The 22,787-nt window shown below is 39.6% G+C and overlaps 1 protein-coding gene across 2 annotated transcripts in view; it reads left to right on the top strand.

Annotated features, from left to right (window-relative positions):
* Positions 1 to 22,787, top strand: part of exoc5 (exocyst complex component 5) — an 86,541-nt gene that overhangs the window by 27,398 nt on the left and 36,356 nt on the right. For both annotated transcript variants that reach the window (XM_072568796.1, XM_072568797.1), the window contains exons 4-9: positions 7,621 to 7,815; positions 10,982 to 11,046; positions 11,518 to 11,546; positions 12,511 to 12,620; positions 22,150 to 22,194; positions 22,365 to 22,505. In XM_072568796.1, the coding sequence (XP_072424897.1) occupies positions 7,621 to 7,815; positions 10,982 to 11,046; positions 11,518 to 11,546; positions 12,511 to 12,620; positions 22,150 to 22,194; positions 22,365 to 22,505 (585 nt within the window). The remainder of the gene's footprint in view (positions 1 to 7,620; positions 7,816 to 10,981; positions 11,047 to 11,517; positions 11,547 to 12,510; positions 12,621 to 22,149; positions 22,195 to 22,364; positions 22,506 to 22,787) is intronic.

Genomic DNA, 22,787 nt, shown 5'->3' with positions numbered 1-22,787 from the left:
CACCAGAAAAGGCAATAGTAACAACAGACCTATCAACTATGCACAGTTTTCCTTACTAACATATAGGGATTAGTGCTAAAATTGGGAGAGCTGTCTCACAGACTAGTCAAGCAACAGCCTGATATACCTTATAACGATATCCCAAGATTTGTCCTGTCCTGCTGGCAGAACAACCTAGCAGGGTGGCGATACAGTATACTGTTGGGAGGGAGTTGCCCTGGGAATCCTCAACATTGACTCTGGGTCCTATGAAGTCTCATGGCTTTAGATTAAACATAGGCAAGAAAACTTCTTGCTGATTACCACATACCATCCCCCCTCAGCTAATGAACCAGTTTTGCTCCTTCTTGAACAACACTTGGAGGAAATACTGAGAGTGACAAGAGTGCAAAATATACTCTCGGCGGGGGATTTCACTGTCCACCACCAAGATAGCGTCAGCATCAGTGCTACTTATTGAGTTGGTTGGGTGCTAACTGCTAGACAGGTTGTGAGGGAGGTGGTGAGGGAACCAACAAGAGCAGAAAAACATACTTGACTTCATCATTACCAATCTGCCAGCTGCAGGTGCATCTGTCCATGACAATATTGGTAAGACTAACCACCACACAGCCCTTTATGGAGACAAAGTCTTGATTTCACATTGAGAATGCCCTCCAACATGTTGTGTGGCACTATCACTATGCTAAATGGGACAGACTTCAAACAACTCTAAACATCCTGAGACAGTCTGGGCCATCAGCAGCAGTGGAATTATGCTCCAGTACAATCTGAAATCTCATGGCCTGGAGTATCCCATACTGAACCATTACCATCAAGCCAGGGGATCATCCATGGTTCAACGGAGAGTGCAGGAGGGTATGCCAGATGCAGTACCCACATACTAAAAATGAGGTGTCAACCTGGTGCAGCCTCAAAACATGTCAAACATAATAAGCAGCAAGTGATAGATCTAAGCTCTGCAGTCCTACCACATCCAGTCATGAATGGTGGTGGACAGTTGAACAACTCATCGGGATATGAGGCAATGTAAGTATCCTCATTTTCAAAGATGGAGCAGCATGCAAAAGGTAAGGCTGAAGTGTTTGCAGCAACAGTCAGCTAGAGGGGGCAAGTGGATGATCCATTCAGATTCCTCCAGTCATCCCCAGCATTACAGAAACCAGTTGTCTTCAATTTACCTCACTCCACTTGATATCAAGAAACAGTTAAAAGCAGTGAGACTGCAAAGGCTATGGGCCCTGACAACATTCTGGCATTTGGAACGCTGCAGAACATGCCACTCACTTAAAATATTTGCATCTGTCTGACAATGTGCAAAATTGCCCCAAGTATGTCCTGTAAACACCAAAGCAGAACAAATCTAACCAGGCCAATCACTGCTCCATCAGTCTACTCTGAGACATCAGTAAAGTGATGGAAGATGCTGTAAAGTAGCACCTGATTAATAATAACTCACTCTGTAATGCCCAGTTTGAGTTCTGCCAGGACCATTCTGCTCCTGACCTCATTATAGCCTTATTTCCACGTGGACAAAACAGCAGAATTCCAGAGATGAGCTGAGTGTGTTAGACCTTGACATGAAGGCTGCATTCAACAGGGTGCGGCATCAAGGAGCCCCATCAAAATTGGAATCAATGGGAATCAGGGAAAACTCTCCAATGTTTGAAGTCATACCTGGCACATGGGAAGATGGCAGGTGTTGGAGGCCAGTAATCTCTGCTGCCAGATATCTTTGCAGGAGTTCTTCAGGGTAGTGTCCTAGGCCCAACTGTCTTTAGCTGCTTCATCAATGACCTTCCCTCCATCCTAAGGTCAGAAGTAGAGATATGTGCCAATGATTGTATAAATTTCAGCACTGTTCACAGCTCTAGAGACACTGGAGCAGAGCATGTTCAAGTGCAGCAAGTTCTGGACAATATCCAGGCTTGGGCTGATAAGTGGCAAGTCACATTCACGACACACAAACACCAAATAATAACTGATTCCAAGAAGAGGCAATCTAATGGATGACCTTTTGACCTTCAGTGGTAATAATCACTAATTCCCTGACTATCAGCATCATTGGGGTTACCATTGACTAGAAACTCAACTGGACTTGCCACATACGAGAGTGTCTACAAGATCATGTCAGAGGCTAGGAATACTGGAGTGAGAACCTCACTTTGTGACTGCTCAAAACCTGTTCATCGTATGCAAGGGGTGTGATAGAATGCTCCCCCTTGCCTGGACATGTGCAGCTTCAACAACAGTCGAATTTTGACATGATCCAGAACACAGTAGTCTATTTGATTGACATTACATCCACAAGCATCCATTCTCTCCACCATCAACGTTCAGTGGCAGCAGATTGTATTATGTACCAGATGTGCTGCAGAAATTCACTAAAGATCCTCTGAAAGAACCTTCCAAACCCATGACTATCTAGAAGGACAAGGGCAGAAGATGTATGGGCGCACCACCACCTGTAAGTTCCCTTCCAAGTGACTCACCATCCTGACTTGGAGATATCACGCTGTTCCTTCACTGTTGCTAGGTGAAATTCTGGAATTCCCTCCCTAAGGGCACTGTGGATAGGCCTACAGCACATGGACTGCAACAGTGCATGAAGACTGCCAGAAGGGCAGCTAGGGTGGACAATACATGCTGGTCAGCTGGCAGTGCTCATATCCTACTGGGGAATAGAAGACACTGTCCAAATTGTACATAAAATGCTAACTGTGACCTTGTACAAATTCTTGCCTTTTAGCTCAGTTCCCCAATGAACAAAATATTACTTTTTGATAACGTTTTCTCCGTGGTTTCACATAATTATATATTTGAATTCCTAATTACCTCTGGTATCCACACGCTTCAATGAATTTCTGTTGTGCACAAACTCAAAAGTAATTTTATAAAGGTTATGATCTTTAAAGATTTTTCATTTGAGTTGTTTAAGCACCAATCATAAAAGAATCAATATTGTCGAGAATGGACAGGCCTGCTTTCGAGATTAGCTGCAGCTACAGGATTAAATCTAGTGGTGTACTTGTAATTGTAATTTAGTAACTTATTCAGTTCAATTGACTAAACCAACCAGAATCAGTTAACCAGTAAGCATGTTCTCTAGTGTGAAAAAATATTCATGGAAAGGGCAGACCATACAGAAATCTAAGCAGATTGAACATTCAATTTTATGGTCTCATTTCCTTACACTTTTAAAAATGTAAACCATAATGCATAACATTATAATCTTTGCCATATCTGAAGAGTTCTGCAATAGAACATAAGTTTAATTTAAAAATAGAAAGCATGGATTTTTGATAGTTCAAACCAAAGATTTCAGATGCCTGCTGTTTAACATGCAATGAATATCAAATGCTTTCTGCATCACATTCAAGATCCTTTTTCTGTACAGATTTACAGAAAGCTGTTAAATTAGATTGATATCGAGGTTTCCAAAATGCAGGTGACGGTAAAAACAATGTATGTGTCTTGACACTTATTTTTCCTTTTTGTGCATTTGCGCTTTCTTACATTTGGATATACTTTTCATGTTGTGTTTTATAATTGAAATGTGTAATTTTTGGAAGGAAAGACGTGAAACATATTGTTGAGAGAATTAGATGAAGAAGTGTGAGAAAAGGCTTGTACGAAGAGCAGCATAGGACTCTAACAGGTCCTTCAGCCTACCAAACATGCACTGACACATGAGGTGTTTCCAAACTAAAAAGATCTTTTGCCTCCATGTGGTCCAAATCCCTCTATTCTCTGCTTATTCATGTATCTGTCAAGATGCCTCTTAAACATGGCTATTATAATAATGCCATCACAGTGAGGTTTGGCCAAATGACTTGTTTTAGTGCTGCATCTCCATCCAACTTTGTACTGAAGCAGATAAGAAGTCATATTTATCAGAGTTCTCCAACTATTTCACTACAGTTAACAATGTTAGATATAGGAGCAGGAGTAAGTCATGTGGTTGTCAAGCGTACTACTCCATTCATTGTAATTGTGACTGATCTGCCTCGCTTCCACTTCCTTGTTTGCTCCCCATGTCCTTTGATTCTTAGAGATCAAAAATTTTCTCTTGCCAATTTTTTGTTTTCAGTAGAGAGCGACATGTAAAGTGCCAGTTTTAGTGAATAGTCCACAACTGAAACATAACCTCACTGATGCTTCCTGATCTGCTGAGTGTTTCTAATATTTGAATATTCAGTGTTTTTGTGAGCAGTGATGGAAAACAATACAAGGAGAGAAAAGGGTTGGAAAGTTGAATATTTGTTATCAGGGAAATAATTGGGATTTTTATACACCTGAATATGAATTGCAATGCAACTAAAGTATCAGAAATTTAAACTGGGAAGCAGGTTGATGTTTATTGAGGAGATAATGGCATTGGAAATTCCTGCTGAGCAATGAAGAAATTTACTGTTTTCACCCCAGTAAATTTGAAACCAAATTGCCTATCAAGTGAAAAAAAGGTTGATATTTTAACATGGTTTCCTATTTACATATTTGCAAAAGTTTAATATTTCAGCTCATTGTAATTATGAAACAGATACATATTTATCAAATTTAACAAGAATATTGACGCATTTTACTTTCTGGTTTGCTGTCTGAGAAATCTCAGTATGATTTTATTTTAGGGGCTAGTCTCCATTGAGCATGATTTGAAGCCCATGGAATCTTCTGTGAGAACTCTCTACTTCGTGTTTTGTATATCTCTTTTCTTCACATTAAGTGACAGTTGTCCTGCCTTCCAGCTTTCTCTGCTTAATCATCTGATTCACAGATGGCAGTTGTATTTAATTTCCTGTTCATCAATAACTTTGAAGGTGATAACTCATCCTTATTAATGAGGATTGGTAACTTGGAGCATGATTTCAAACCTTTGATTCCTTTGGTGATGCTTGTATTGTTTCCACTCCTTGCTCAGCCGCAGGGAATGACATCACCACAGGAAATGTCAGCACCAAACATATAAATAGAAAGCAGGAATCATCAACAGTGCTTCGTCCGGAGGCTCACTGAAGATGTTACCTGGTATGATGACGAAATGTCTGAAAATGAACCTTCCAGCTCAGCGAGCAAACCTACATCCAGAACCTCAACCTGAGCTACAAATCTTCCCAAAACTTGCCTAGTAATGAAGATATTCCCTTTGAATTCATGTAAAATTCAAAGGTGGCACAGTGGTTAGCACTGCTGCCTCACAGCGCCAGAGACCCGGGTTCAATTCCCGACTCAGGCGACTGACTGTGTGGAGTTTGCACGTTCTCCCCGTGTCTGCGTGGGTTTCCTCCGGGTGCTCCGGTTTCCTCCCACACTCCAAAGATGTGCAGGTCAGGTGAATTGGCCATGCTAAATTGCCCGTAGTGTTAGGTAAGGGGTAGATGTAGATGTAGGGGTATGGGTGGGTTACGCTTCGGCGGGGCGGTGTGGACTTGTTGGGCCGAAGGGCCTGTTTCCACACTGTAAGTAATCTAATCTAATCTAATCTAATCTAAAATGTTTCTTAGGTCCTTCTGTACCTTGAATGGAAAAGGTGAAGGTAATGTTTCTTTTTTTCCTTTTGGCTGTTAGCAGCACATGGAATCCAATTATCAGTTACTTCCTGTATATAGTGAGTGATGTCTGGCTGCCAGACTGGCTGTTGCATACTCATGTGACACTTTGTGATTCCCTAATGTGATGACAACGTTTTTGAAGAATTTCAAGTCAAAGAACCCTGGGTGTTACTAATCTTTTGTTAAAGACTAGCAAATCATTAATGGCAGATGTCTGAGTTGTTCACAGTAATGACTTAGTATTGGATTGTTAGATACGCAGCCTAGCCATCTGTCCAAACAGTGTTTTTCTTGTTTTTAAAAATTAATTTATGGGATATAGATATTGCTGGCTGCACCAGCACTTTTTGCCCTTTAGAAGATGATGAGCTGCAGTATTGAATTGCTGTAGTCATGTGCTGTAGGCAGAGCCACATTTCTGAAACTCCCTTCCCAGCAGCATTTTGACATAACACTGTGATATATTTCCAATTCAGGACGGTGAGCGTTGTGAATCTGTAGCAAATTTCTTTCAGTGGCTAGTAAGTGTTTAGTTATTTCTCAGTGAAGTCTATATCATCATGTTGTGTTCCACTCAATGGTAACCTTGAAAGTGATTCTGCTGTTGTTTTGATACTTTCCACATACACATCTTTGTAGTCATTTGAACTACTGATTGCTGGGCTGCATCTTGCCAATTGCTATTGACTCAGTGACCAAGTTTCTAGTCAGTTTCAATGTTGAACTGTGAGCCCATCCCATTACCTGAAACATTCATGCCCATGGTACTGCTAAACCTTCTTTCTCAATTGTAACCTAACCCTGTTCTGCCTGTTAGAAATTTTGAGCATAGTAAACTGATTCGCATTTTACTCCTTCCATTACTTGAAATACTATTGCTCTCAATCTTGTTGAAGATGTATAGTCACTAGGCATGGATCGCAATGTGCTAAGGTTTCTAAAAAGGTTGCTAATTGTTTGATTTTGTCAAAAGCTATTTTTCTTGACATTCCAGCAACATTTGTTGAAAAAAACTATCTCAGTTTCTGTAATCTCTGCCAAATTTGGGCAAAACTTTTGCACTTGAGTTCATGTCCTAAGGAATCTTTGAAGTTCTGTGATTTTACTAAGTTTCTCCTCTTCAGTAGATCGAGTAGTTTCAGTAGCTTGAACAACATACCAAAGAAATGTTATCTTCAGTTTTATAAACTTGCATTTCTCATTCAGTGTTAACTTGCATTTTGTGTAGTTAAAGGACAGAAGGTTTAGAGGAGATGTGATTCAGTGAATCACTTTAAAGTGTTATTGCATGAAAAAGGAATCCAACCACTTTTCTCACATTTCACAAACCACCAGTTAAATTTACTGATCTATTTTTGGTGATGATGATGATGCAGGTAAGGGGGGAATCTCTATTCTCTTTAAGTAACAGGGCAGGGTCATGAAACTCACCTGATCAGAAAAATTAGAACTTGATTATGCCTCCCATATGTACTTCTCATAATGTAGCACTCTGAAAGATAACCACAGTCTAGGTTAACCACAGTGAAGAACAAAGATTCATAGCTTGGGTGAGAGTGTGATCAACTGAACCAAAATCAGGCTTAGCAACTACTGAGGATTGTTTTAGTGGATGTATGGGATGGGATAGAGTGAGAGATACTACAGATAGAGTGGATGGTGCAAATTGTGAAGCATGCAGCATTTAGGGATAAGTAGTGTTGTGCTATGTTGGGCTTTGCAGGCATATATGAGCAATTTGAAATTAAGTTTGAGCTCGACCTTTGGGCATCAGTATGGTGGTAAAAATTAGAATGGAGACTGATTTTTATCCTTTTGAAGCTTTGACCAATTGAGCACCAGCTAAATTCTAGTAAAATCTGTAGCCCAAAACCACAAGTCAGAGGATAATATGCTTCCTGGATTTACTTTTGGAAAGATGAAAAACTGAGTAAAGTTAGTGTGCTATTTAATTCTTTAGGACCACTGTATCCTAAATATTAATTATTAGTGTCTTTCAAAATGAAATATTTGGATAATGCCCTAATGCATGAGTAACCCTAATTTTGATGCTTCATTTTCATGCCCATAGATTGCTTTCCAGCATTTCCAAGAGTTGGATGAACATATCAGCTATGTAGCAACAAAAGTTTGTCACCTTGGAGACCAACTGGAAGGCGTAAATACACCAAGGCAACGGGCTGTAGAGGCACAGAAACTGATGAAATACTTTAATGAGTTTCTGGATGGAGAACTGAAGTCAGATGTTTTCACAAATCCAGAAAAGGTAAGCACTGTCAGCAGGATAAAAATGGTTCAAAGCAGTAAGCAGTGTTTCTATCTAATTACAAACTGCTACTATGACTTACCCGGTAAGACTTCAAACCACAGAGCCTTAACTTTTCAAAGAGTCTAACTGTTTCATTATTCAGAAATGTGAATTAAAAATGGTAACCTGCAGAGTGCTGATAAAGCATTTGTTAGTGTTTTTTATAAATTTTATTTTCCAATTTTACTAATTAGGCTAAGACCTTTGGCTCATGGCTTATTCATATTCACATGGATAAAGAAGCAAGGTTCCCCCCATTGTTTCATTATTCTTTAATTGAATTCTATTGTGTGGCTAAAGAATTTTAATAAAAATGAATCAGCTGCATAAGTGAGGAATAAATTGGCTCCAAGAAAAGTTTTTTTTTTAAATTTTAGAAAGCAAAATCTAGAATTCAGTTCAATAGTTGAATTTTAAAGCTCTTTAGTCAGTTACAGCTGCAAGCAATAAAGTAATTCTATGTATGTCTGGACATATAAATACTGTGGTTAAATTAGTATGATAGGAAAAACGCCTAACGTCCATTCCCTTGTTGCTATTAGCATAAAGTTTAAGAATGCATATCTTGGAGTTTGAAGTATGCCTCCTCATTCACTGTAATCCCTCCAATGGCTGTTTAAAATAAACCATACAACTTATTTTAACAATTGACATCGTTAACTGAAATGACAAGAACCATTCTCTGGCATTCATTAAGGAAGCACTTAGCAGTAGAATGGAAGTAACTGCTGGAAGATTAATAATTAGAAATCACTAAAGCACTGACTCTGCTTCATAACAAAGAAGAACATGCCATTTTAAAAAATAATCAGGAGAAATGGCAAGCAGAGTTGTACCTAAATACCATTTGCCTAACAGCATAAAGTTCAACTTAATGCACACTGTTTTAAGATCTGCCCCCTCCCTGCCACAGTAATCCATGCATTCATTCCTCATTCCACTCTCTAAGTTCAGTTGTTCACTTTCCAATTTCTTCAAATGTGAAAGCTCCATCCCTGCCTGAAACAGCTAAAGCTCAATAAGAGTAGACCATTCCTGCCTATACTCACAATACAGGGAAAAATTTCCCCATTTCCGAACTAAGATGGAGTGAAACCCTTGTCACTACAGATCTAAGAGTGCTAACCATTTCTCCCCCACCTATAAACATTAAAGAGCAGAAATAATTGTCCACCCTCTTTCAATGAAGAATGTTCACCCACCCATTTGAACTGCATCCACTTTCTTCCCATTGTCTTCTCCATTCTCTGACTCTTGCTCCCATAAACACTCACCTTCCTAATGTCCAGGCATTTTGCTGGGGCTGTTAAGGCATACGGTGTGTTAGCTTTTATTATGAGAGGGATCAAGTTTCGGAAGCATGAGGTCATGCTGCAGCTGTACAAAACTCTCATGTGGCTGTACTTGGAGTATTATGTGCAGTTCTGGTCACCACATTATGGGAAGGATCTGGAAGCTTTGGAAAGGGTTCAGAGGAGAATTACTAGGATGTTGCATGGTATGGAGGGAAGGTCTTATGAGGAAAGGCTGAGGGACTTAAGACGTTTTTTGTTAGAGAGGAGAAGGTTGAGAGATGACATAATTGAGACATATAAGATAATCAGAGGGTTAGATTGGGTGGATAGTGAGAGCCTTTTTCCTGGGATGGTGATCAATAGCACGTGAGGGCGTAGCTTTAAATTGAGGGATTTTATATATATATATAATATAGGACAGATGTTAGAGGTAGTTTCTTTACTCAGAGCGGTCAGGGTGTGGAACACATTACCTGCAACAGTTGTAGATTCACCAGTTGTAGAAATCCAGCATTTCTCCCATTGACAAGGAAATAGGCTCTGATCTAATACCACGTGACACATTTTTCTCCTTTTCCTCCAAACATTTCCACGCTCACTACTTTTGATTTTCCTGCTATTCCCCTCACCACTACAGGAAAGGACTATGATTCAATGTCCCACTTCTGCCATTCTTGGGTTGCATCATTTTGTGACTCTGTCTGTCTTGTATCCCTACCTCATACCATTTTCCTTAACCTCATGCTCCTTCTGTCCCTGCAGTATGATGATCAAGTTAACTACCTACCTTCTACCTACCTACCTTGAGCTGAATACTGCACTTGTCTTTTCTCTCAGTACAATGTCATGGGTGATTAATTAGTATCTGAGTACAATTCTAGTATTGTTTAGTGGTAATATGAACTAGAATAAAAATGTGGTACATTTTTCACAGATCTTAGCACCCTGCAGTCTAAATGGCAGCAAATAATATTGAGAATAAAGTGTAATGAGATTATGTAGTTGTTGCAACTTTAAATAGTTCTATCTTTCCATAAAACTTGCTCTAGCATAGTCCTATTAGGAGTTCTGCACTCGTCTTATTATAGAATGAAAGACTTGCATTTCTATTGTGCCTTTCTCATGATTTTCATTAGCCAAAAAAGTACTCGGGGAAAGTGTAGTCAGTGCTATAATATGGTGATTAATTTATTCCCCTGTCAACATCACTAACTGGATTATATTTTGTTTAATCCTTCTCTGCAATATTCATTGTTTTCATTTATTCAAAGTTTATGATTACAAGGAAGCGGATTTATAAAAACGTGTAGTGTTTTGAAGGAAGCTAATTGCAACCAGTATTGCACATTACTCTTAATTCTCACATTGAAAAATCAGTACTTTGAGGCAAAATTACAAGTTAAAATGCTGATGTGCTTTTTATTCTTGTTCAAAAATTAAGAGTAATAATATAGCATCACTGGCCAACTCAGTGCCTTTATGTAGCCAGCACAATTTCTATAAATTATTATATATTGATGATGCTCAACTTGTGAATGATATGCTGGCCAGTTAGTTTGGTAAAACAAGAGCATGAATAACTAGCATAGTCTCTGTGCCGTTTATTTGTTTGTTTTTAGTTTCCAAGCTTTCGTTTTATTTTTAATGTCTCAATTATACTTCAGTTTGACCAATCAAAATTATATTCTTTGCTAACTTTGGAAGTGCAAACTAGAAAATCATTAAATTCTACATGCTAGTTTAATAATTTAATCTTTTTCTTCTCTCTCTCCTTCAAAAAATCAAAAGTATCTTCAACTTCATGGTTGAATGTCACATTTTTCCTTCAGATTAAAGAAGCAGCCGATATCATTCAGAAGTTGCACCTTATTGCTCAAGAACTGCCCTTTGACAGGTGAGCCAATAATTCATGGTAGAAGCTTGTTTGAAAACTTGAAAGTGGCAGTTTGAAATTTATAAGTGATTTACTTATGAAAATATTTTGACCCTAATTGAAGAGGATTTAAGAAGTAAGCCATGTTAACAAAGTAACTATACACCACAATGAAGTGCTCTTTTTTTTCTTTCCCTTTTCATATAAAACGCTTCTGGGTTCAGTGCAATGATACATTGAAAATCAAATGCTTCACTCGTGAGATCATGACTTTGTTTTAAATGTGTGAATTAAAGATAAGGAGATCAGTTATGGATCCAAATTTTAATTTTTGAGTATGTAGATCTTATTGTCATTTATAGATTATACATGCATGTATCATAAATAGCTCTTCAGTGTTCTGCAGACATCCAGATATTGAATAAAGAGTAAAGGATATGACTCTCGCTTTTGCGATGTATCTTAAATTAATGTTTTTTTTTTCACTCCTAGGTTTGCAGAAGTGAAGTCAAAAATTGCAAGTGAGTTATTTTGACTCTTTTTGTTGCTATTACAGAAAACCTCAATTTGACATGTTCTAAAATATGGTTCAGTCACCATTGTTCTGCCAGCATGTCTTAAGAAATGGTAAAATACAATAATAGATTGATGACAAATTGAGGAGATGTCCAACTGTTTTAAAACAAATTGGTTTGCAAATCTCTGTGGTAAAAACAATGACTGCAGAGGCTGGAAACCAGATTCTGGATTAGTGGTGCTGGAAGAGCACAGCAGTTCAGGCAGCATCCAAGGAGCAGTAAAATCGATGTTTTGGGCAAAAGCCCTTCATCAGGAATAAAGGCAGAGAGTCTGAAGCGTGGAGAGATAAGCTGGTGGGGGTGGGGGAGAAAGTAGCATAGAGTATAATAGGGGAGTGGGGGAGGGGATGAAGGTGATATGTCAGGGGTGGGGGAGGGTGGAGTGGATAGGTGGAAAAGAAGATAGGCAGGTAGGACAAGTCATGGGAACAGTGCTGAGCTGGAAGTTTGGAACTAGGGTGAGGTGGGGGAAGGGGAAATGAGGAAACTGTTGAAGTCCACATTGATGCCCTGGGTTGAAGTGTTCCAAGGCAGAAGATGAGGGGTTCTTCCTCCAGGCGTCTGGTGGTGAGGGAGCAGCGGTGAAGGAGGCGCAGGATCTCCGTGTCCTCGGCAGAGTGGGAGGGGGGAGTTGAAATGTTGGGCCATGGGGTGGTGTGGTTGATTGGTGCGGGTATCCCGGAGATGTTCCCTAAAGTGCATTGCTAGGAGGCATCCAGTCTCCCTAATGTAGAGGAGACCGCATCGGGAGCAACCAATACGATATCAAGTTACGATTGATGGAACTTGCATGTTTTGGCCATTTTTTATCTGTCTAAAATCTGAATTTGCTACTCCTTTTAATGATTTTATAATTATTAGATCTTGAGTACCAAGTAAAGTAAAATGTGGTTTGTGATCTCTGTAGGTAAATATCATGACTTGGAATGCCAGTTGATTCAGGAATTTACAAATGCACAGAGAAGAGGTGAAATTTCCAGGATGCATGAGGTTGCAGCAGTTTTACTTCATTTTAAGGTATTCATTTTATCCGTGTCCACTAAGCCCTCATTCTGTGGAGCAGAAAGTTGAAACTGAAAAATCTATGCAGTGTTGGAATTCAACAGATCCTTTTTACTTTATCAACATGTCTACTTAATATTTGTTGAAATATCTTAAGTGAAATAAGCAGCATTTGTGACGGTAATTAGCATTCATCAGGCTTTGCATATTACACATCCGTGACATGTCGGTGTCTCATTCTCTTTTTTCTTTCTCCTCCTTTCTCTTTCCTTCATTTCATTGCTTGGAATCTCGTCAACTGTGACTGCTCAAATTGCACCAGTTTATTCTTTAATGCAGCTTGGAGTGTCAGAACTGGCAAAAGTAATGACCTCAAGCATAAATGTTTGAGACCGAATTAAACTTGGTAAAAGCATTAAAAGACGCTCATGGGTAAAGTTAATTGAGATGATTTGATGTGTGTAACTTTATTTTCTCTTCATACTTTGAACTTGGAGAAGCAAAAAAATTCAATGGGAAAAAGCAATTAGGAAATCTTTGAGTGCCTTGTAACGAAGTTAGCTATTTCATTTTGTTGCCTCCTTTTGCCTTTTTGCTGCAATTCTGTATTCCACTGAATTCACATCCAGAATCCTCAGCTGCTCCTCATATGATAAACCCTTCATTTCTGTGATCATTCTGTAAACTTCCTATGTAATACTTCCAAAGCCAGCACATCCATCCTTGAATATGGGGCCCAAAACTCCTCACTGTATTCCAAATGTGGTCTGTCCAGAGCCTCACTAGTATATCCGTGCTCTGTGGAAATCAGTGCGAACATTGTTTGCCTTTCTTACTGCCAATTAAACCTGCACGTTAATCTTAAGACAATCCTGAACTTGAGCTACCAAGTCACTTTGTGCTTCAGATTTCTGAAGTGTCTCCCAGTTTAATCTACGCCTTTATTTTTCCCATTAAAGTGCTGAATCTTGGACTTAATCCATCTGCCACTTCTTTGCCCACATTTCCAGCCTTCTGCAGCCTCCCACTTCCTGACACTACCTGTCTGTCCAGCAGTCTTTGTGTCATCAGCAAACTCAGCAACAATGCCCTCCATTCCTTTGTCCAGTGGGTTAATATAGAGATGTACAGCATGGAAACAGACCCTTCGGTCCAAACCGCCCATGTCAACCAGAAATCCCAACCCATTCTACATTGGCCCATCTGGTCCAGATCCTGTTGTAATCTGAGGTAACCCTCTTTGCTGTGCACTACACCTCCAATTTTGGTGTCATCTGCAAACTTACTAACTGTACCTCTTATGCTCACATCCAAATCATTTATGTAAATGAAAAAACGTAGAGGACCCAGCACCAATCCTTGTGGCACTCCACTGGTCACAGGCCTTAAGTCTGAAAAACAACCCTTCACCACCACCCTCTGTCTTCTACCTTTGAGCCAGTTCTGTATCTAAATGGCTAGTTCTCCCTGTATTCCATGAGATCTAACCTTGCTAATCAGTCTCCCATGGGGAACCTTGTCAAATGCCTTACTATCTCAAAGCTTCTGGCGGAGCTTAGCAACTGAAACAGAAACTTCCTAACTTGCACATTCAGAAGTTGCTGTTTGATTTACTCCTGCATAATAGATGCTGATACCCATTTGTAACCTAGAACTAGGGGTCACTGTTTAAAAATAAGGAATTGACCATTTAAGGCAAAAACAAAGATTCTTTTCATACAAAGGGTCATGTCTTTGGTGCTCTCCTCAGAAGCAGAATCCTTGAATATCTTTAAGGCTGAAGGTGAAAGATATTTTAATAAGCAAGGAGGTGCAAGGGGGCAGGCAGTAATATGAAATAAACAGATCAGCCATTATCTTACTGAATGGTAGAACAGGCTCAGAGTTGAGTTCCTTATTTCTGCTCTTAATTTGTATGTTATCCCTACTACAAAAAGCAATTATTGTTGAAAATTAAGTTCTTTTAAATACTTCTGAAAAGTCACTTCATCTGATAACGAAATAAAATTCTGTTCTGCTTTTGGTTCATTTAAAAATATACCTTGAATGCTTATTTCGAAAAACCTGAATAGAATCAAGTGCAAAGAATAATAGCCAACTTTAGTAAAAGGTGGAAGGGAAAGTTATCTCTAGAAGATTACAAATGAGTTGTCTGATTCTAAGCTTACTGCTGTGCTGTTGAGAATTGAGTATAATAGCTTCTTATAACAACACAAAACCAGCAGTAACTAGTTACAATGCTAATTCAGCACTGTTCTCTAATAGCATGAACCACAATTCTATGTATACACTTGCATGAATGTGCTCACCACCATCTATATATAATGCTAAATGAGCCAAATCTTAACAGTAAGAAGTTTAAAAGCAAAGTTTAAAATGTCCATAGTGAATTCATTGCTAGAATAACAATGAATTTAAGCTCCGAACACTTTTGCATTGATATAAAGTCAAAAATATCTTGTGATGAAAAAGTTGTCAACCTATTAATTAATAGCTTAAATCAAAACACCATAAGTAAATTTAGAACAAATACAACAAAAATAAAATTTAATCATCAAATTGTTTAAAATGTTGTGTCTCAACAAAGTAAGATATTATTCACTAGCACGCTTTAATATTCGTTTTCCTACATTCTTTAAGCATTTTCATGCACCTTCATGATTTATGCACATGTATTTCCAGATCTTTCTACTCTTGCACCCACTTTTGAATCATAACATGTGGGTTTTTTAAAATCTTGACTCTCCTCATTCTTCCCACCTTGCAACATCCTGTTGCCAAGCATGAACTGTGGTTTTCAGGAGGTAAAGAGAGAAATAAACAAAATTGCAAGTAAATCTAACGTACCAGCTTGGTTCAGTGATAACTCTTAGCACTAAGCAAATTGGTCATTGGCTCAAGATCTGTACCTGTACTTCAGTACACAACCTAGCCTGGTATTTCAGACCTATACTGAGCATGAAATGCCAAAGTTCCAGTCTTTCACACGTCTTAAGTTAAGCACTTCAATGAAAGGTTTTTGATTATAAAGTTTGGATTTTAAAATAGTGGCACGTGGAGTTGGTGACTTTTTGAGTGGTTTAATTAAAAAAAAAGGTCAGACAGTCTTTTCAGAACAGTGACCTAATCTGGTGATAATGAAAGATTACTATTACTGTGGTGGTTTATGACAGGTGAGAGAGAATGTGAATAGTTGTGTTCCCAACACTGAACAATCCGAAACTCCACCAGTGACCAGTTGTCATCCCGAAGAGGGCATCTTTATTCCCATTCTGCCAGTCAGGAAATTCTCTTTCCATGCCAGTACCTTGCCCCTAATGGAATGGGCTCTTATCTTCTCTATGGCACCTTGCCCTTTGGCAATCCAAATAGATTGTTTGTCTAATTTGTTACCTCCTTCAAAGAATCTTAATAGATTGATGAAGCTGCGCTGACCTAACCCTATTTTACCAAGCATTTAGAGTCATAGAGTCACAGACGTACAGCACGGAAACAGACTTTTCTGTCCAACGCCATGCCGACCAGATATCCCAACCCAATCTAGTCCCACCTGCCAGTACCTGGCCCTTGTCCCTCCAAATCCTTCCTATTCATATACCAATCTAGATGCCTTTTAAATGTTGCAATTGTACTAGCCTCCACCACTTCCTCTGGCAGCTCATTACATATATGTACCATCCTCTATGTGAAAAAACTGCCCCTTAGGTCTCTTCTGTATCTTTCCCCTCTCATGCTAAACCCAAGCCCTCTCATTCTGGACTCCCCTCATAATTTTGTAAACCTCTATAAGGTCACCCTTCAGTCTCCAGGGAAAACAGCCCCAGCCTATTCAACCTGTCTCTATAGCTCAAATCCACCAACCCTGGCAACATCCTTGTAAATCTTTTCTGAACCCTTTCAAGTTTCACAACATCTTTCCAATAGGAAGGAGACCAGAATTGCACACAATATTCCAACAGTGGCCTAACCAATGTCCTGTACAGCTGCAACATGACCTCCTAACTCCTGTTCTCAATACTCTGACCAATAAAAGAAAGCTTACCAAATGCTTTCTTCACTATCCTATTTACCTGCAACTCCACTTTCAAGGAGCTATGAACCTGCACTCCAAGATCTCTCTGTTAAGCAACACTCCCGAGGATCTTACTGTTACGTGTATAAGTCCTGCTAAGATTTGCTTTCCCAAAATGCTGCACCTTGCATTTATCTAAATTAAACTCCGTTTGCCAGTTCCAACTCATTGACCCATCTGATCAAGATCCTCTTGTAATCTGAGGTAACCTCCTTCGCTGTCCACTACACCTCCAATTTTGGTGTCATTTGCAAACTTACTAACTACTACTTATCCTCCCATCCAAATCATTTATATAAATGATGAAACATAGTGGACCCAGCACCGATCCTTATGGCACTCCACTGGTCACAGGCCTCCAGTCTGGAAAACAACCCTCCACCACCACCCTCTGTCTACTACCTTTGAGCCAGTTCTGTATCCAAATGGCTAGTTCTCCCTGTATTCCATGAGATCTAACCTTGCTAACCAGTCTCCCATGGGGAATCTTGTCGAATGCCTCACTGAAGTCCATATAGGTCACATCTACTGCTCTGCCCTCATCAATCCTCTTTGTTACTTCCTCAAAAAAAAACTCATGAAGTTTGTGAGACATGATTTCCCTTGCACAAAGCCATGTTGACTATCCATAATCAGTCCTTGCCTTTCCAAATACATGTGCATCCTATCCGTCAGGATTCCCTCCACTAACTTGCCCACCACTGACGTCAGGCTCAGTGGTCGATAGTTCCCTGGCTTGTCCTTGCCACCTTATACAGTGGCACCATGTTAGCCAACCTACAATCTTTCCACACCTCACCTGTGATTATCGATGATACAAATACTTCAGCAAGAGGCACAGCAATCACTTCCCTAGCTTCCCACAGTTCTAGGGTACACCTGTTCAGGTCCTGTGGATTTATCCACTTTTTTGCATTTCAAGACTTCCAGCACTTCCTTCTCTGTAATATGGACATTTTTCAAGATCTATTTCCCTACAGTCTATATCTTCCATCCTTTTCCACAGTAAGTACTGATGCAAAATACTCGTTTAGTATCTCCCCCCATCTGCAGCTCCACGCAAAGGCTGACTTGCTGATCTTTGAGGGGCCCTATTCTCTCCCTACTTACCCTTTCATCCTTAAATGTATTTCTAAAAACACTTTGGATTCTCCTTAACTCTATTTGCCAAAGCTATTTCATGTCCCCTTTTGCCCTCCTGATTTCTGTCAAGTATACTCCTACTGCCTTATACTCTTCTAAGCATTCACTTGATCTATTCTGTCAATACCTGACATATGCTTCCTTCTTTTTCTTAACCAAACCCTCAATTTCTTTACTCATCCAGTATTCTCTATACCTACCAGCATTTCCTTTTACCCTAACAGGAATATACTTTCTCTGGACTCTCATTATCTAATTTCTGAAGGTTTCCCATTTTCCAGCCGTCCCTTTATCTGTTGTTGTGGTTCTGTTCGCCGAGCTGGGAATTTGTCTTGCAAACGTTTCGTCCCCTGTCTAGGTGACATCCTCAGTGCTTGGGAGCCTCCTGTGAAGCGCTTCTGTGCTGTTTCTTCCGCCATTTATAGTGGCCTGTCTCTACCGGCCACTACAGCGGACAGCTCGAACTGACAACCGGAAGCGGCAGAGACAGGCCACTATAAATGCCGGAAGAAACAGCACAGAAGCGCCTCACAGGAGGCTCCCAAGCACTGAGGATGTCACCTAGACAGGGGACGAAACGTTTGCAAGACAAATTCCCAGCTCGGCGAACAGAACCACAACAACGAGCACCCGAGGTACAAATCTTCTCCCAAACTTTGAGTCCCTTTATCTGCGAACATCTGCCCCCAATCAGCTTTTGAAAGTTCTTGCCTAATACTGTCAAAATTGGCCTTTCTCCAATTTAGAACTTCAACTTTTAGATCTGGACTATCCTTTTCCATCAGTATTTTAAAACTAAGAGAATTAAGGTTGCTGGCCCCAAAGTGCTTCCCCACTGACCCCTCAGTCACCTGCCCTGCTTATTTCCCAAGAGTAGGTCAAGTTTTGCATCTTCTCTAGTAGGTACATCCTCATACTGAATCAGAAAATTTTCTTGAATGCATTTAACAAATTCCTCTCCATCTAAACCCTTAACACTATGGCAGTCCCAGTCTATGTTTGGAAAGTTAAAATCCCCTACCATAACTACCTTATTATTCTTACAGATAACGGAGATCTCCTTACAAATTTGTTTGACTATTCCGGGGTCTAAAATACAATCCCAATAAGGTGATCATCCCTTTCTTATTTCTCAGTTCAACCCAAATAGCTTCCCTGGATGTATTTCTGGGAATATCCTCCCTCAGTACAGCTGTAATGCTATCCCTTATCATAAATGCCACTGCCCTTCCTCTCTCGCCTCCCTTTCTGTCCTTCCTGTAGCATTTCTATTGTAGAACATTAAGCTGCCAGTCCTGTCTGTCCCTGAGCCATGTTTCTGTAATTGCTATGATATCCCAGTCCCGTGTTCCTTACAATGCCCTGAGTTCATCTGTCTTCCCGGTTAGGCCCCTTGCATTGAAATAAATGCAGTTTAATTTATCAGTCTTACCTTGTTCTCTGCTTTGTTCCTGCCTGCCGTGACTGTTTAACTTGCTTCTGTTCTCAATTGTCTCAGATTGATCTATTTCTTTGCTATTCCCCGGGTCCCACCCCCACCTTACTAGTTTAAATTCTCCCAAGCAGAAAATTTTCCTAGCAAGTCTCCCTGCCAGTATATTAGTCCCCTTCCAATTTAGGTGCAATCAGTCCTTCTTGTACAGGTCACTTCTACCCCAAAAGAGCTTTCAATGATCCAAAAATGTGAACCCTTCTCCCATACACCATGCATTCATCTGCTCTATCCTCCTCACTGGCTCATAACACCGGGAGTAATCCAGATATTACTACTCTCGAGGACCTCCTTTTTAAATTCCTCCCTAACTCTCTGTACTCTCCCTTCAGAATATCAACCTTTTCCTTTCCTATGTCGTTGGTTCCAATGTGTACAATGATGTCCTGCTGGCCCCTCTTCGCCCTTTGGATCATTCTGCACTCTCTCTCTGAGATATCCTTGATTGTGGCACCAGGGAAACAACACACCTTTGAGTTTTTGCTGCTGGCCACAGAAATGTCTGTCTGTACCTTGGACCAGAGAGTCCCCTAACACAATCGATCTCTTGGAACCCGACATATCCCTCGTTGCATTAGAGCCAGTCTCAATACCAGAAACTTGGTTGTTCGTGCTACGTTCCCCTGAGAATCCATCACCCCCTACATTTTCCAAAACAGCATACTTGTTTAAAATGGAGATAGCCACAGAAGACTCCTGTACCACCTGCCTACCTTTCTTTCCTGGAGTTAACCCATCGATGTGACTAAATCTGCGACTTTACCTCCTCCTTATAACTGCCATCCATCATGTCCCCTTGCTGTTGTAAATTCCCCATTGTCTGTAGCTGTGTCTCCATCCAATCCATTCGATCTGATAGAATTCGCAACCAATGGCATTTATTACAGCTATAATCCTCAGTAACACTTAAAATCCCGCTAAGCTCCCACATCCTACCAGAAGAGCATATCACTCTACTGAAGGCCATTTTTGCTTCTTTCAATCTACAGACCCAGAAAATAGCACTGTCTTATTCCTCTACAAAACACTACTCCAGGTTAAATTAATTATTATGGCTGATATTTTTAAATTTAATCAAGAGACATATCTCAATATAGCATGCAATCAAGAAAGAACTCACTCTACTCACTACTGCAGACTCACTGCAAGGCCACGCTTAAAATATTCACTTATCTGTTTCTGTGTTGTGACCTCTCCCAAATAGGTTCCTCCAAGATTAGTTGTAAAATTTCCCAAATGCACTCCGATGTCCAGTGATACATGAATTCAAACAGCAAAGGCAGTAACTGCAGGTTCGCTACTGTTAGAAGTACTCTGCAATCTCACCCTTAGTCATGGACTCTACAATCTTAGCAGTCACCAAGATCAGGTAACCGGCCTGTAGTTTCCTATTTTCTGCCTCTCTCCCCTTAAACTGTGGTGTTACATTAACCATTTTCCAGGCCCCTTGGAACTTCCCTGACTCAGTGATTCCTGAAACAACATCAACAATGCCTCGACAATCTCATTCAAAAATCTGGCGTGTAGTCCACCTTCAAGCCTTTGAACTTCCCAGCCCCTTGTCCTTAGTGATAACCACTACCTTCACCTCTGCCCTCTAACTCTCTTGAAGTTCTGGTATGTTGCTGGTGTCTTCAACTGTGGAAAAACTGATGCAAAATCCCTCTGTTTCCTATGCCATTCCTTTGTCCCCATTTAATACTTATCCAGCCTTATTTTCTGGCAGTCCAATGTCTACTTTTGCCTTTCTTATTTTCTGACAAAACTCTTTATCTTCTATTATTTTACAAGCTAGCTTACCTCATATTTCATCTTCTACCCCTTATTGCTTTTTTTAGTTGTCCTGTGCTGGTTTTTGAAGGCTTGCCACTAATGTTCACCATATTGCATGCCTTTTCTTTTGCTTTTATGTTGTCCCTGACTACTTTTGTCAGCCATCGTTGCCTCATCCTCCCTTTAACTATGTTTCTTTTTCTATAAATATCTGTTCTTTGAGATTTGATTTCATATCTATATGTATCTCAACTGTTTCAGTCACAAGTTTTCATGTTTCTCTTCTTAATTTGTCTCAATTTCATTTACTTGCCACTCTCTCTTCAGACTCTTACTGACTTAATTTACTCCATTTGCTTAAATATCATGACTGCTACACTTCCCTAACCATTTCAGTGTCTATCATATTAATTTCAGTCTCCTCTGTCTCTTATCTGATTCAACCTTACCTGTGTTTCAAACTTTTCATTCCCTCTCACTTACCTGTTTGTGTCAGACTTTGATATCTGCTTAAAAGCAACAGACTGTGGATGCTGGAACTGTTGGCATCTGTGGAGAGAGAAACAGAGTCAATGCTTCAAGTCTAAAATGACCTTTCTTTGGGAAGAAGAATTGTACTGGACTTGAAATGTTAACTCGGTTTCTCTCTCCACAGATGTTGCCACACCTGGCGGGTTTCTCCAGCATTTTGTTTTTATTTGAGGTTTACTTCAAATTTATAAAAGCTAAAGTTCCTGCAGCTGAAATTGTGAAATAGGGAATGAAAGAAGCGCTCAGTGGATCAGGCAGCATTAGCGGAAGAGAAAAAACTGTGTATGTGTGTAATGAGGGGGAGCGAGGTGGGAAGTGTGAGAGATACATATTAGTAGGTGCTGCTAAAATATGGATATAGTGTTCACAATGCATTTTTTAAAAATAAAAAATGAAAAGTTATTTGTTCTTCATTGGAAGCTATGACAATCAAACACTAAGAATCTGATTCTTTAAATAGAATATTTGCTTTACAATTTAATCTCCTCTTCATTTACACTTATTAAAATATACAATTTATCTTCTTTTTCCAGGGGTATGCTCACTGTGTGGATGTGTATATAAAACAGTGCCAGGAGGTAATCTGTTTTAAGTCCTCTTTGTGTGTAATTGTTTCTGTTTCGTTGTATTAAATGTCCAACAGTTTTATTTATATACATACAAAATGTGTTCTTGAAGTTCTGACTATGTTTGCTGTAATACCGTAATCTTTTGATTTTGTAGTGTAGTTAAAATCTTGTCTGTGCAGGTTTCATATTTCAGGAATGATTTATTTGAAGATACAGCCACGTTATGCCAACGAGTAAATAAAGAAGTTCGTGAAGTCTTCAGTAGCCCAGAGAATGTGATGGCCAAACTGATACAAAACATTTTTGAAATTAAACTTCAGGTAAAAGGATTACTATTGCAGATAAAATTTCGTGTTCTTTAACGAGGGAAAATCCAAGCAGTTTGACTTTCTACTCGTGGTTCTGTGAATGCATAGAAAGATTAAAGCATAGAAAGGGGACGATTACTCTGGCTGTCTGCATAGTCAACTCCTCTAGTTTCATTCACCTGCCTTTTCCTCATCTGACGTTTTCTCACTCCACATTTATTCATTCTCTTTTTGAAATTTCAATTAATTTTACCTCCATTTCCTTCTCTGGTAGTGATTTCTGGATCTTAACAA

The sequence above is a fragment of the Chiloscyllium punctatum genome, chromosome 4 (assembly GCF_047496795.1).
Source record: "Chiloscyllium punctatum isolate Juve2018m chromosome 4, sChiPun1.3, whole genome shotgun sequence".
NCBI classification, from domain to species: domain Eukaryota; kingdom Metazoa; phylum Chordata; class Chondrichthyes; order Orectolobiformes; family Hemiscylliidae; genus Chiloscyllium; species Chiloscyllium punctatum.
Note: the sequence above shows the minus strand (reverse complement) of the source record. Positions and strands in the feature narration are given on the sequence as shown.